Source organism: Amblyomma mixtum, chromosome 5 (assembly GCF_055824585.1).
Source record: "Amblyomma mixtum isolate Tamu chromosome 5, ASM5582458v1, whole genome shotgun sequence".
NCBI classification, from domain to species: domain Eukaryota; kingdom Metazoa; phylum Arthropoda; class Arachnida; order Ixodida; family Ixodidae; genus Amblyomma; species Amblyomma mixtum.
This window is the reverse complement of record NC_143016.1, coordinates 61,834,359-61,846,634: the sequence shown is the minus strand read 5'-3', so window position 1 is coordinate 61,846,634 and position 12,276 is coordinate 61,834,359. Positions and strand designations below refer to the sequence as shown.

The 12,276-nt window shown below is 50.0% G+C and overlaps 1 protein-coding gene across 1 annotated transcript in view; it reads right to left on the bottom strand.

Moving 5' to 3' along the window:
* Positions 1 to 6,159, bottom strand: part of LOC149342414 (uncharacterized) — a 54,291-nt gene extending 48,132 nt beyond the window's left edge. The window contains exon 1 of the mRNA XM_089544698.1: positions 4,791 to 6,159. Coding sequence (XP_089400824.1) covers positions 4,791 to 5,831 — 1,041 coding nt within the window. The 5' untranslated portion in view covers positions 5,832 to 6,159. The remainder of the gene's footprint in view (positions 1 to 4,790) is intronic.
* Between the last annotated feature and the right edge of the window lie 6,117 nt (positions 6,160 to 12,276).

Genomic DNA, 12,276 nt, shown 5'->3' with positions numbered 1-12,276 from the left:
AACGAAGTAATCGCCGAACCCCCTCAACTTCGTTATAACGAGGTCCAGCTGTATACGCTTACGCGTTGTACTCTCGCATTTCTCTACAGTTTTATAGATGACGTGGATGTCACATGGAGGCAGGTACACCGAAACATGGGGGCCCTGAGCGCGAGGCCAAGGTTATACTGAGCAGGGAACTTCTCCGGATAAACTAAATTAGGGATTGGGTTAGGTTGGGGCAAAAGGAACATCAGAAGGAGCCACTGACGAGCACTGATGCACTCCTCTTTATGGGGGATTAGATTGCTTTTCTTTTTGCTGTAAACCGGGTTTTATAACCGAGGAAGCGCGATTAGATCGCTTTTCTTTACAGTGAACCGGGCTTTTACAGTAACCGACGACAGCCAGTCTATGTGAACGCTGCAGCAACTGCTGCGTCCGAACCATGACAACATTTAAATCGTCAGAAGGAGAATAACTTCAAATTATTATAGAAGCTGAGAAGCTATTTTTATACTTTAGCAAGCGTCTTCTTAATTAAAGTGAGTGGGGAATTTTACTTAATAGAAAGGACTTTGGTGCCGTGTCTTTTTGTTGGCATGAAGAATCGCACTATAGCTGCACTTCTTATACAATCGGCACCATCCACGACGCTGTCCCCTAAGCTTTCCCTTTCTGCAACAGCCCTCCCCGCTGTGCTCTGTATTCCGTCTTTTGCTGCTGCTGCATGAGCAAACTTTAAAGCTTAGACGCGTAAAAGAAAAATAAAGCACATATTTCTTGGCACACAAAGTATTAAAGTGCTGGCGAATGCCGACGCGACATGACGAACAGGTGGGCGAACGACAGCGGACATTGTGAGTGTATATATATGTTAAAATGCACATATATATCGCACGCAAGTATTTGTGCACATATAAAATATCGCGAACACATGATTATGTCTTGCGGTGGCCTTTTATAGACAAATGTAAAGAAATGATAGACGGCCGCATTAATTTCGGATTTGTGCCCCAGATATTGAACGCGAAGTGACTCCGCCAATTTGCTATAGAGTACGTTTACTTGCCTCTTTCTCTTTCTTTTTTTTTTTTGTTTTAAAGAGCAAATACAGCCAATTTTAAGGCCAGAAAAAAGCACGCCGAATACTTTACGCGTGTACAATGAGGCGTACAGGCACGACAAGCAACGCTTAAAACCCGTTTCGTTTTTATTTAGAGCAAGTATGAAAACGAGCCAGGTCAATTTTGAAATTCTATCGCGAGTGGCATGAATACAACGCAGAAAGCTTTCCGAATTTGCGTCAGCTGTGCACATCTGACTGGCATGGTATATAGCTAAATATCTGACTCCCGACAGCGGAGTGTTTCACGTACGAAGGCTGCTCTGGTCGTGATAAAAAAAAAGGAGGCATTGTTGTGTCCCCTATAGTAGTGACATATTACCAAGACTCAGGATCGCAGCGGGACAAACCGAAACTATGTCGGGGAATTTTCAAGATATTAAGACATCTAAAGTGCACTGGTAGATATTAAAACACGTTCGAGGATTACTGCAGCACGGCGCCGCGTTCAAAGTGAAAAGAAAGATGCAACCTATAGATCTGACGCCTCTACTATTTTAAAATCACGACTCATTTATTCAGATAACTCTCTCTCTTCCCCCAAGAAACTCTCATGAAGTCGAAATGTATTAATTAAGCAAGGTCTGACTCAAAAAAAGAAGAAGAAAAAAATTCACGTGACCGTGAGATTGCAAAGTTATGGCCAGATAGATGCCAGAACGACTTGCAGGAAACCGCGCACACGCTGTGTAGTTTCGTATTTAGAATGCTTGCTCAGTCAGTACGTCGTTTGGCCCGCTTGTTATACTCTTATTCCCCTACCGGGGGTTGTGGGCGTCCAACCATCCTACGATCAGCCAACGACCACAGCGCCACCAGCTGAAACTGGTCCAACCTTCACGAGCCCACATTTCGAGGCCGTCTTCAGCTGCTCTGCTGACGGGCTGTGACGCAGCAGAATACATATCCACACATAAAAGAAAAGCCACATCAACGACAGCCGCTTTCGGACACTCACTATACTATGGATCGAACCGCTGCCTTTTTTGCTTCAATTCGATTTTACTTTTGGAGTAAGCTAGCTTAATGAAGAGAGAGAATGCGACGACAGCCATGCACTCCCAGTCCTGTAACATGTACCCCCCCCCCCCCCCCCCCCCACTTTAATAAATGTTTCTCACTCACTCACCCCACGACAGGGGTTAAGGGGAAAGAAGAAGCAAATAGAAATTGCGACAAGAGTAGACCCAGTCCTCTAAATAGGCATAATAAAGATTCACACACACTCTTATAATTATATAGTTACACACTTTCCAAACCACATATAGAGTCAGCTTCTGTGTGGATTTGAATCCTGAGGCAGGGAACAATTGTTAGTTTCGAGGCAACGTGGCCGTACTTGCGAAGTCAGATATGAACACACAGTGGTATAACGCACTTGTAATTCGAGAAGGGTTAGTCGATGCAGCAGCTGCTGCTGTTCATTTTGGACCGATTCAAATTGGTAACGCTCTCTCAGGAGTTCCAAACCGTTTCACAAACAAACTCTTGTCTTGAAAATGCCCCTTCAAACCTTGCTCTTGGTCAAGGATGTTGCACCGAGGTCAACTTATTTATTTGTATATATAGTAGATATAGATGTACAGTACTGGACAAAAGTCTTAAGGGCACAGCGTTCAGCTGCAGCGAAGTGAATGTTCCTAGAATGCTCCGTGTAGCTGATCATTCAAAACACAAGTCAAGCAGGAAGCTTCTGTACATCCAGAAAAAACCTTCTGCTTTCATTTCAAGGTCCTTCGGTCTTTAATAGTGCCGTAATGGCTCTATTATGGGGCTGAAGCGAAAAGCCTTTGGTCTTAAGACTTTTGACCAAGACTGTACATATTATATATATATATATATATCTCTTCATAGATATACGTGTCGCCCCCTGGGCCTTTCCTGTTGAAGTTTTCACAGCCCGCTCTCGGTGGCCCGTTGTGGTGTGGTGTATGTTTTCTACATCATCTGCTCTCACGCTCCAGTAATCGCAGTATTGAGCTTGTATGAAAAGCTAAATATGAAGCGAAGCACGAACATGCAATGTGCCAGTTGAATGAATAAATGAACGGATTCATTCATTTAGATGTATTTCCACATGAAAAGTGGCGCGGGTGGAGTTGTTTTTGAAAGCCGTGGAAAAGGCCTTTGTTTTTTGTGCATGCAGTCGATCACAACCCCGCTGGTGATGAAGTTTACATTAATAACAGTGCCAGTGACATGACATCGCTGTGTAACTAGTTGCTTAATCTGCATTTATTGAACGATCACCCTAAAGAATAGTTGATACATAGCCCATTGCAGAAATTCGAAGGGTTAAAGTTTGATGCGCAAAAGAGTGCATGCTTCGGTTTAATACACATTGCTTTCTTGATACTACCCTAATCGTCCTTCTTCGACATCCGCTATTGAACGAATACAAAGGTTATCAGTCAGAGAAATGACGCCTCCAGCACGGCGTTTCTCTTCACTTTACCATCGACGTTGAAAGTAACTACGAAGGCTATTATTGTTATTAGTTTTTGTTTTGTTTCAGGATGGGACTACGGATGCTAGATTCTGCTGCCCCCACTGGGTAACACTTCTCGGCATCACTTGATATAGGGCATAGGTAAAAGGTGGTGTGGTTTAGGAATTGGGAAGGTAGGGGGTCAGTAAGGCTGGCTAAGAGCATTGAAGGCAAGGATAGTAGCATGACACAGATTATTAGGGAGCACAGGACAAACCCATAGCGTCCAAATGCGCTTCTAGGCGCGGTAGGGCCGTTAGCTGAGACTTAACAGGATGAAGGAGTTGTGACACTATGACGGCAGTGAGTCCTAGGTCATCATGAAAACCCTTAACGAAAGTGGGTCTCTGGTCGTTATAAGTGGGACAAGTGACAAGTAGGTGGCCTAGAGGTTCTCTGTCCCCGCAAGTTGTGCGGTTAGGGGTATATACAGGCAGAATCTTCTGAATCCAGCCCAGCACCAGCCATTGCGAACTTCTTGGGAGTAGCGAGCATTCGCGTCTATTTTGAGGAGAGGGTCTTGAATAACGATCCCCAAGATATTCTAGCTGGGTGGTAGGACATGATCGATTTCCATGGGAAACAGAGGGGTTGGAACTATGGGCCTCTTTGGCCAAGGCGTCAGCCTCGTGAATTCCGTGTACACCGACGTGTGCGGGGATCCAATGAAAAGACAACTGTGTATCATTGTCATCGAAGAAAAGTATACTCTGCATTCGAGAGCGATTGCTGTATGAAGATGATTTCTAGGGTGACTAAGGCTTAAGAGAGCCGGCTTAGAATCTGCAAGGATTGCGATAGGAAGTGGCGTCTGGAAGGACTGGAGAATGTCTGCTGTTAGGCGTAGGGCAGCCAGCTCTGCGGTGGTTTAATATGATGCGGGATCCAACCGGCAGGTGCGTGAGAAGTTGAGTTCAAGGATAAGACACGCTGCGGTGACCTGTCTAGTTGAAGCTGTCACAGACCCGTCAGTAAAAACAGGTATTTCTAAGTTCTTCCTCACTGAGGGAGTAGGAGTCTTGATATAGGTATATATGGGCAGTGAGGGAATGGCGTTTAGTGACACCCTGAAGATGCCAAGTGACGGCCAGCATGGGCCTTGTGGGGGGTGGTGGGAGGAGGATTACACTGGGACGGAATAGTGCGTCCGATACGACAATGCTGAGATCACGTGAGTGCAAGGGCAGGAGCCCTTACCTCGAGCCGGGCGTCGTGAGGCTTGGGCCTGGCCAGGGACGAGTAGAGGCCAAGCAGGTGTGCAGCCGCCGAAGGTACCGTGGACAGGGACTGCGGGTCATCGAGCAGGGAGCCCGCTGCCGCCGCGGCTGCGGCCGCCGCAGCCACGTGGCCCGCATAGCCCGGAGGCAGGCTGGACTCCACGGACTTTAGGAACGGGCTGAGCGCGAAGAACGACGACGACGATGACGACGAAACGGGCACCGACGGCACCGGCGGAGGCCCCAGGTGTTGCCGACAGTTGGGGTCCGCCGCGCCTCCGGCGTACGGTGAGCCGCAACCGCACGGCATCAGGTACGACAGTCCAGCTGCAGAGTAGAATGATGCTGCTGCGGCGGCGGCGGCCGAAGACGACGTCGGGCCGTACGGCGACGCGTACGAGGGCGGCAGAAACGCCTTGAACGCGGGGGGCGCCGCGGGGTCAGACGTCGGGGTCGTGGACGCTGACGAGGCCGGAGGAGACGACGAGGAGGCGGCCAGCAGCGGGGACGGAGAACTCAGCTTGCGGCCTCCGGAGCCGATGACGTCTTCGCACGAAGGCGGCCGGTTGTTGTTCTCTTCCGCATGGCACGACCTCGGCGAAGAGGAGCGCGCCTGCGATGGCGGAGACGGCGACGGCTGCAGCGAGGAGACTGCCGGGTGCTGGGGAAACGGAATGGCGATCCGCGGGTGCGGCGAGAACAGGGAGCGCGGCAGGCCCAGGCCCAGGTAGTCGCCCGGGCCCGGGATGTAGGGGAGGGCGAAAGGAAACCGGTGGTGGTGCGCGTCCTTCTTGAGCATGCTCTTGGGCTTGCGGCGCGGCTTGTACTTGTAGTCCGGGTGCTCCTTCATGTGCAGCGCCCTGAGTCGCTTGGCCTCCTCGATGAAGGGCCGCTTGTCGGACTCGGACAGGTGCTTCCACTCAGTGCCCAGCCGCTTGGAGATCTCTGAGTTGTGCATCTTGGGGTTCTCCAGCGCTATCTTGCGCCGCTGGGCACGAGACCACACCATGAAGGCGTTCATGGGACGCTTGACGTGCGAGTCCGCGGACGAAGAAGAGGACGAAGAAGAAGGAGGCGCCGACGACAGAGGCGGACGGAGCGACGACGGGCCTCCGTTTGAGGTGGGCGGGATGGACGAACGTGTCAGCTCACCGATGGGGCCCCTGTCCAGGAGGGACAGGGGCAGGCCATGCGGCACGCCGGAGTCCCGGGGCGCCGCGGCCGGAGGCAGTGCTCCGTACGGGAAGCGGTAGTCGAAGCCCGCGAACGGGAACGCGGCTGACACAACGGAAGCGGGGTAGGACGCAATCTTGACGCCTTGCACCGGGGGCTCCCGCCACGCGGGATCCGCGCACTAGAGAACCAAGAACAGCACACACCACGCAAGAGGAGGCGCTCGGTCCACGCGGCGCCCCAGCCTCGTAGTCCTCGGGTCGAGGCCGCGGCGTCAGGCGGCCGCGGGGGCGTTGAACCGCGGCTGAGTCACTGTCGTCGCCAACGAGCAGCTGAAGGTGTCGCTCATGCCAGAGCTGGACTAGAGCGCCGCCGGTTGCCTCTCGAGTCTCGGAGCGAACAATCGAAAGACGACGGTGGTTGCTGCGATCACCACAGCTGCGCACGAGCGCGAGTGAGTACGCTCACCGAGTCAAGAACAGAAGGGGCACGCGACCGGCGTGGGTAGAGCGCCCGCGGAGCGGAGCCGGCGGACGACGTGTGCGACTAGTCAACATCGCGGCGTCAGTTCACAGCCACTCGGGCAGGGGAGAAGAAAACGTGGGGGAAAGAGGAAGAGGCAACCCCCCGACGCGCGCAGCGCTCGTGCCACTGCCACCACCGGCGCCGCCGACGCCGGCTGCTGCTGCGGCCACCGAGGCAGCGGCAGCCAGGGATCCCCGCGCAAGAGGAGAGAAAAGGGAGTAAAAAAACACGCTGCCTCGCCGTCAGAGGCGAAAACAAACGCGGAATCCGGCGAGATTCGCGCCGCTCTCTCCCCCTCAGCCGCGGCGCCGCGCGCGCAGATTGATTCTCTTGGAGCGTCGCTTTGTTATTGGCCTGTTCAGCCGTCGGGAGCCGGTCGCCTCTGACGTCACCGGGTCGGCGGGGCCAATCATGTCGAGTGGCTGAAAGGGCGGGATTGAAGGCGCCGCCACACAATGCCATTGGGTTTTTCAGGAGAGGGAGCAAATATAAGAAGGAGAAGCAGCAAGAAAGGAGGAGAAAAACAGCGCTCGCGCTGCGGCGGTGGCACGCGCCGCCGTTAGTGCTACGAGGTGCAGACACAGGCGACCGATCGACGCAGCAGCGCTCGCTGAGCGCGCGGCGTGGGCCACTTCGGCACCGCACTGCGCTATGTGTCGCTCCGTCTGGGTCGGCTCAGACACAGTGAATGAAATTCGTAACGCAAAAAATGGCGCTGCAAGCGTGAAAGCTGGAGGCCTCGAACTGTCGAAGAATGGCTTGCTGAATACGCAGACTATGAGGTGCATGAAGGACAAAAAGAAAAGTGGGCAGGTACGACACAATTGAGGGAATCCACAGACTGCGACATATTACTAGCGTTAAAATACACACAAAGGACAGAGAGCAGAAACTCACAGGACAGACAGGAAAAGTCGGGTTAGCCAGGAGTTGGCACAGAGGTACGGATTGCCCTTGAATGTAAAGACCATTGTCCAGTAAACGAAAATCACTATGTAGAAAGTTTTTGTTATTCGGTGGGAGCATTAGAATATTGTCAAGGCACACGATCACTTATGAATAAGAGCATAAGAAAGAGTATCGACTAAAAAAAAAAAAAACACCACAGGGTTATGCGGTGTTGAATTGTCCTTAGACGAGCCTAACCTACGTGCGAGATTATAGACGGAGCACCCACGTCGATACTCGTAAACGACAGGTGATGACATGCTCACGCGATGCCAGAGTGCCCTCGCCCCGCCAGAAAATTGAAAAAAAAAAAAAACTAAAACCTGCACTCAAGCATGGTGCTTCTACAACAGCTGAAGTTGGAACAAACCATAGCCCGCCCTTCACACCACGCGGTGGAAGACCTGCATGTTTTCACGCAGTGTTAAATATCTGCTCCTCTTTCCCCTTGCTTGCATTCTATATACGTTCTGACTTCGTTTATTTTTGTTCTTTCTTCGCGTCTTCTCGTCGCCGGCCATTACATTTTTCTCCCCCGAAACCAAACATACCGGCCCGACGCAGCTGAAAGCCTGAAAAGAGACCGCGTATTTCTTCCGCTGTTTGATCACACAGCGAGGTGCGCGGGCAGTCGGGCCATAATGTGCGGGTCGTCAAGCAGCCCCTCTGGTGTTTGTACGGCGACGCCCATATACGCTATCGACTCGGCAACCATTGCTCTCTTTCTTTCTCGCCTTCTTTTTTTTTTTTGTCTTCTCTTATTTGACTATTGTTGCGGTTCCTGTGATTTTTTATTTTATATATAAACAACCGCGGATTTTTGAAGAGGATGAGAAGTCGACCGTCCCGCCTCTTTCTTTTTGTGACCTACACTTTTATCCCCTTCAGCTTATGCTCTTATATGCAGAGCGTAAGGAATTCATGCTTTACGGTCTTTCGTGAATTCTGGTCCAAACGGAATTATAGGTATACCTTTTTTTAATTCTACTTTGCGTGGAAACATATCGAATGCTGGCATGTATAGCACGGGAATTAAATAAAAAGAATGCTTGGCCGAAAGGATGAAGGTGGCAAAAAAGCTGGAAATACCAAGACTCCTGTTGTGCTCACACGAGGCGTGACACGTACTGCACGATCGAAGGTCAAAGTGGTCTTAAAGGGTGCTGTCGTCTTCGTCTGGGAGCTGCCACCGGATGCTCATTAGGGTTCACATTAAAGGAGCACTGAGCACAACTTCATTCAATTATTGTTCTGAGTAAATATGGCTTATTTGGTTCTTTCTGACTGCGCTGATGTTGGTCCCGCAGCCAAAGGTGCATTCCTAGCCAAGAAAATTCGATTTATATATTTTCCCGCCAGTCAATTCAAAGTCATGACGTCGTTACCGAAAAGGACGATTCGCCACCGTTTTGAAGTGAATGGCTGTGTAGCGTAGCCTCTGTGATCCGCGAGAAACGTGGGTGTCGACGCATGCATTCTATTTGCGAAATCGGCCGATGGTGGCGACAGCTGTATTTAGTTCTTTGGGCTTTTCTAGCTTATGAAAGTTTCGTTTTCGGTGGTAGTGGCCTCTTTGTGACGAGAACGCGGTACCCAAATATCGATACAGGCCATAGTGTTCCTCCAAAAACCCCCTAATGCACCCCGCCGACTTGAGGCCGATTGTAAACTTTTGATTCTGAAAACCGTGATTCAACAGCCTGGACCTGCAGGATACGAACGTGGTGATTTATTGCATATGAAGACACTGAAATGCAAGCGTATACGGCTCGGCGGGCGCAGAAACTACTGACCAAGTGCATTTCTGATTTTCGATACCGCGACAGTTGACCAACAAACGTCCCTATGCGAGCAGCTCAAGACGAACAGCGGAAGATTAACGATTAACGAAGCTAGACTAACGAAGATTAAATATCTGATGAGGCAACTTTTGAAGCGAAGTACGCGGCAATAAGTCAGTATGAAGAGCGCGACGCGCATGCACGCTTACCGACCTTCGCATCCAACGGAGCAGACTCTCGGCGACGGCGACCTCGCTGCCGGAAATACATACAGGTATAGTCTTCGCTGCTTCTCCTGGAAGAACCGGAGCCAAGTTAGCCAAGCTGACCTATCGCTATTTTTTAGGGGCCTGCACCGATGTGCCGAATTTTGGGAGCACTTCGACTACGTGGCCCCTCGCAACAGCGGTCTCACGCACCTCTGAGAAGTTCCATTATTTGAACTTTTTCTTCAAAGGACACACTGCTTCGGCCATCTTGGACCACTCTGCGACAGAAGGTTGCTACGTGGATGCCATTGCTGTGTTGAAGATACGCTTTGGGGACAAGACGAGCCCGGAGCATTAAGGGTACTTAGCCACGCTTGCTGACGCCCATTCTTCCCCCGAACGACACCACGGAGCCTCGCAAGCTCCACGACCGAGTCCTCTTTAGCATCCAAGAGCCGGAGACTTAGGTAGTTAACAAGTAATTTCCTGCAATGCTCTGCGATATCCTGCTCCAGATGCCACACGCGACGCCGTAGTGCGGTGCCATCGATCCTGCGCAACTATACTGCATGCAGCTGATGGCCGAGGCACCACTGCGGCTACATCATAGGTGGAATGTTTGTTGGCGTTTCTGGCAGATTAAATAGAAAGCCTCAAGCACGCAGTGCGGGTTTAAGCCCCGAAGAGACCAGGTCGTCCAGTAGGAGAGCAGAAAGTTGGGCTAGTTGGTTGATATGCATACTGAATAAATTGCGCACGAACATATAGGAACAAGCAGAGATGAACACAAGGACGAGCGCTACTCACAACTGAAGCTTTATTCCAAAACCATGCACATATAAATAGGAAAAACAAAACAAGACCAGACCAAGCTATCATCAAGAACATCACGTGCCACGCCCTGCATACCCGAGTGAGTTGGCCAAAAAACGAAACTTCCTATCAGAGAAGAGGACGGAAGTCTGGCTGATGCATACGCATATGAAAGGCTTCCATGAGCTCACGCACAAGTTTATCGCTGTGCCTGAACAGAATCGTTGTTTTGTCAAAGATCGGTTTTTGGAATTAAACGTCAGTTGTGTAAGTTGTGCGCTTGTCCTTGTGTTCTTCTGTGCTTAGTCCTCGTATTTCTACGCAATTTTTTTCAGTGTGCGTCCAACCGGAGTGTGCGGCCAGACAGCTCTGGAGAGCTCGTGCGGTACGTCCAACACCTTTCGTCTTCCATGGCAACGAGAGCTGCGTTTTCTGCAAGTTGAACCACCTGGCACTTGACTCCGAGTTCCCCCTTCAGGAGAAGAAACAGTTTTTGTCGAAACATGTGCGCTGCTTCCACTGCACAAGGAAAGGTCGCCGTGCATTGACACTGACCGTCGAAGGATTCCCTGCTCCAAATGCGCGGGTCGTCATGCCTGAAGTACATGTGACGTGGACATGTCAAACAATTATGGCCAAAAATTTTGAAAATTGGAAAATTGCAAGATCCTTTACGGAAATACTGAAGGCAATGGTCCATTCTTCTCACATGCAGCAAAATGTACGTTTTAAAGTGTTTCCATTTATTGCATAGAACAGTTAAGACTGCCATAGAAAACCAACGGGGAAAGCTTTTGACAAAAGCGAAAACGATAATAGAAAAAAAAATCAACACTGCCATCGGGTGATCTGTGGATATATTGACTACTATAGTGAAATCTTGCATTATATAAAAAAACGCGTTCATACGTAAAAGGTTTCCAGCTTAAAAATGTTGTCCAGAATTGTTGGGTATGTGCCAGAAGCTCATATACCGGGTGTTTTTTTTTTAGAAGGTCCAAAATTTAAAAAAAAAAGGTAAATTGCTTTAGACCTATTTTAGCACTGGGGCTATACTGGAGGCTACGGCGGGCGCACGGCAAGAGGAAAACTGCTTTAATTAGTTCGCTATATAACTAAATATGTTAATTAACTTTTCTATTTTTTGTTTTAGGGCGCATGTTGTATTCGCAGAATTGGAGATCGTCCTCTAAACAGTCCAACCAAGAAAAAACAATTTTAATTAAATATTTTTCACGCACGCTACGAGGCACGAAAAAGTCACCCTGGTAGGCATCTTCACACCGTAACTCAGCGGCGGGAGCGCCTCTGACGTAGTTCACTCCGCCCTGCGCTCTGCGTCACGCGTCCCGGACTGACAGCCTGCGCCAAGGGCGTCCGCAGAATTTTTTGCAGGGGGGGGCCCCATTGGTTGTTGGCGCCGGAGGGGGGGGGGGGTATGTTCGTAGCAAAAAGGCACTATTTGCGGAGTAAATTTATTTATTTATATACAAATAAAATAAATAAGTAAAATACACGCATGAAAGAAAAATTACAAACAGCAAATTAAAGCGAGGCTAGGAGAGATACATTGGAGTTTATCAACGAAGAAACAATTAAAATTAATAAAAATGCAAAAAGATACTCTCACTTCGGGAGAAGAGTGCTCAGTCTTGCTGCATACGGGTTCTCGACACACCCGGATTGATGACCAGCACACAGCACAATATGTTCACAAACACGCAACGACAGTCACTCAGTCAGTCTTCCTTGAACAGAAACTGTAGACGCCTCGGATTTTTCTGGGCGAATTGCGTGATGACACTGGTGATAAATTCATTTCTGTGCTTCATTACACGCTCTCGGTGCACACTCATCATACAAAGGCCGTCCAGTCTGTCGTTTGTCATCGTTGAGCGTAGCCACGTTTTCACTCTCCTCATTGTACTGAAGGAGCGTTCGACCGTACAGGTAGTAACTGGCATAGCCAGAGCCACCTCAATGGCTTTTGCAACACCAGGGAAGAATGTCTTGGCCT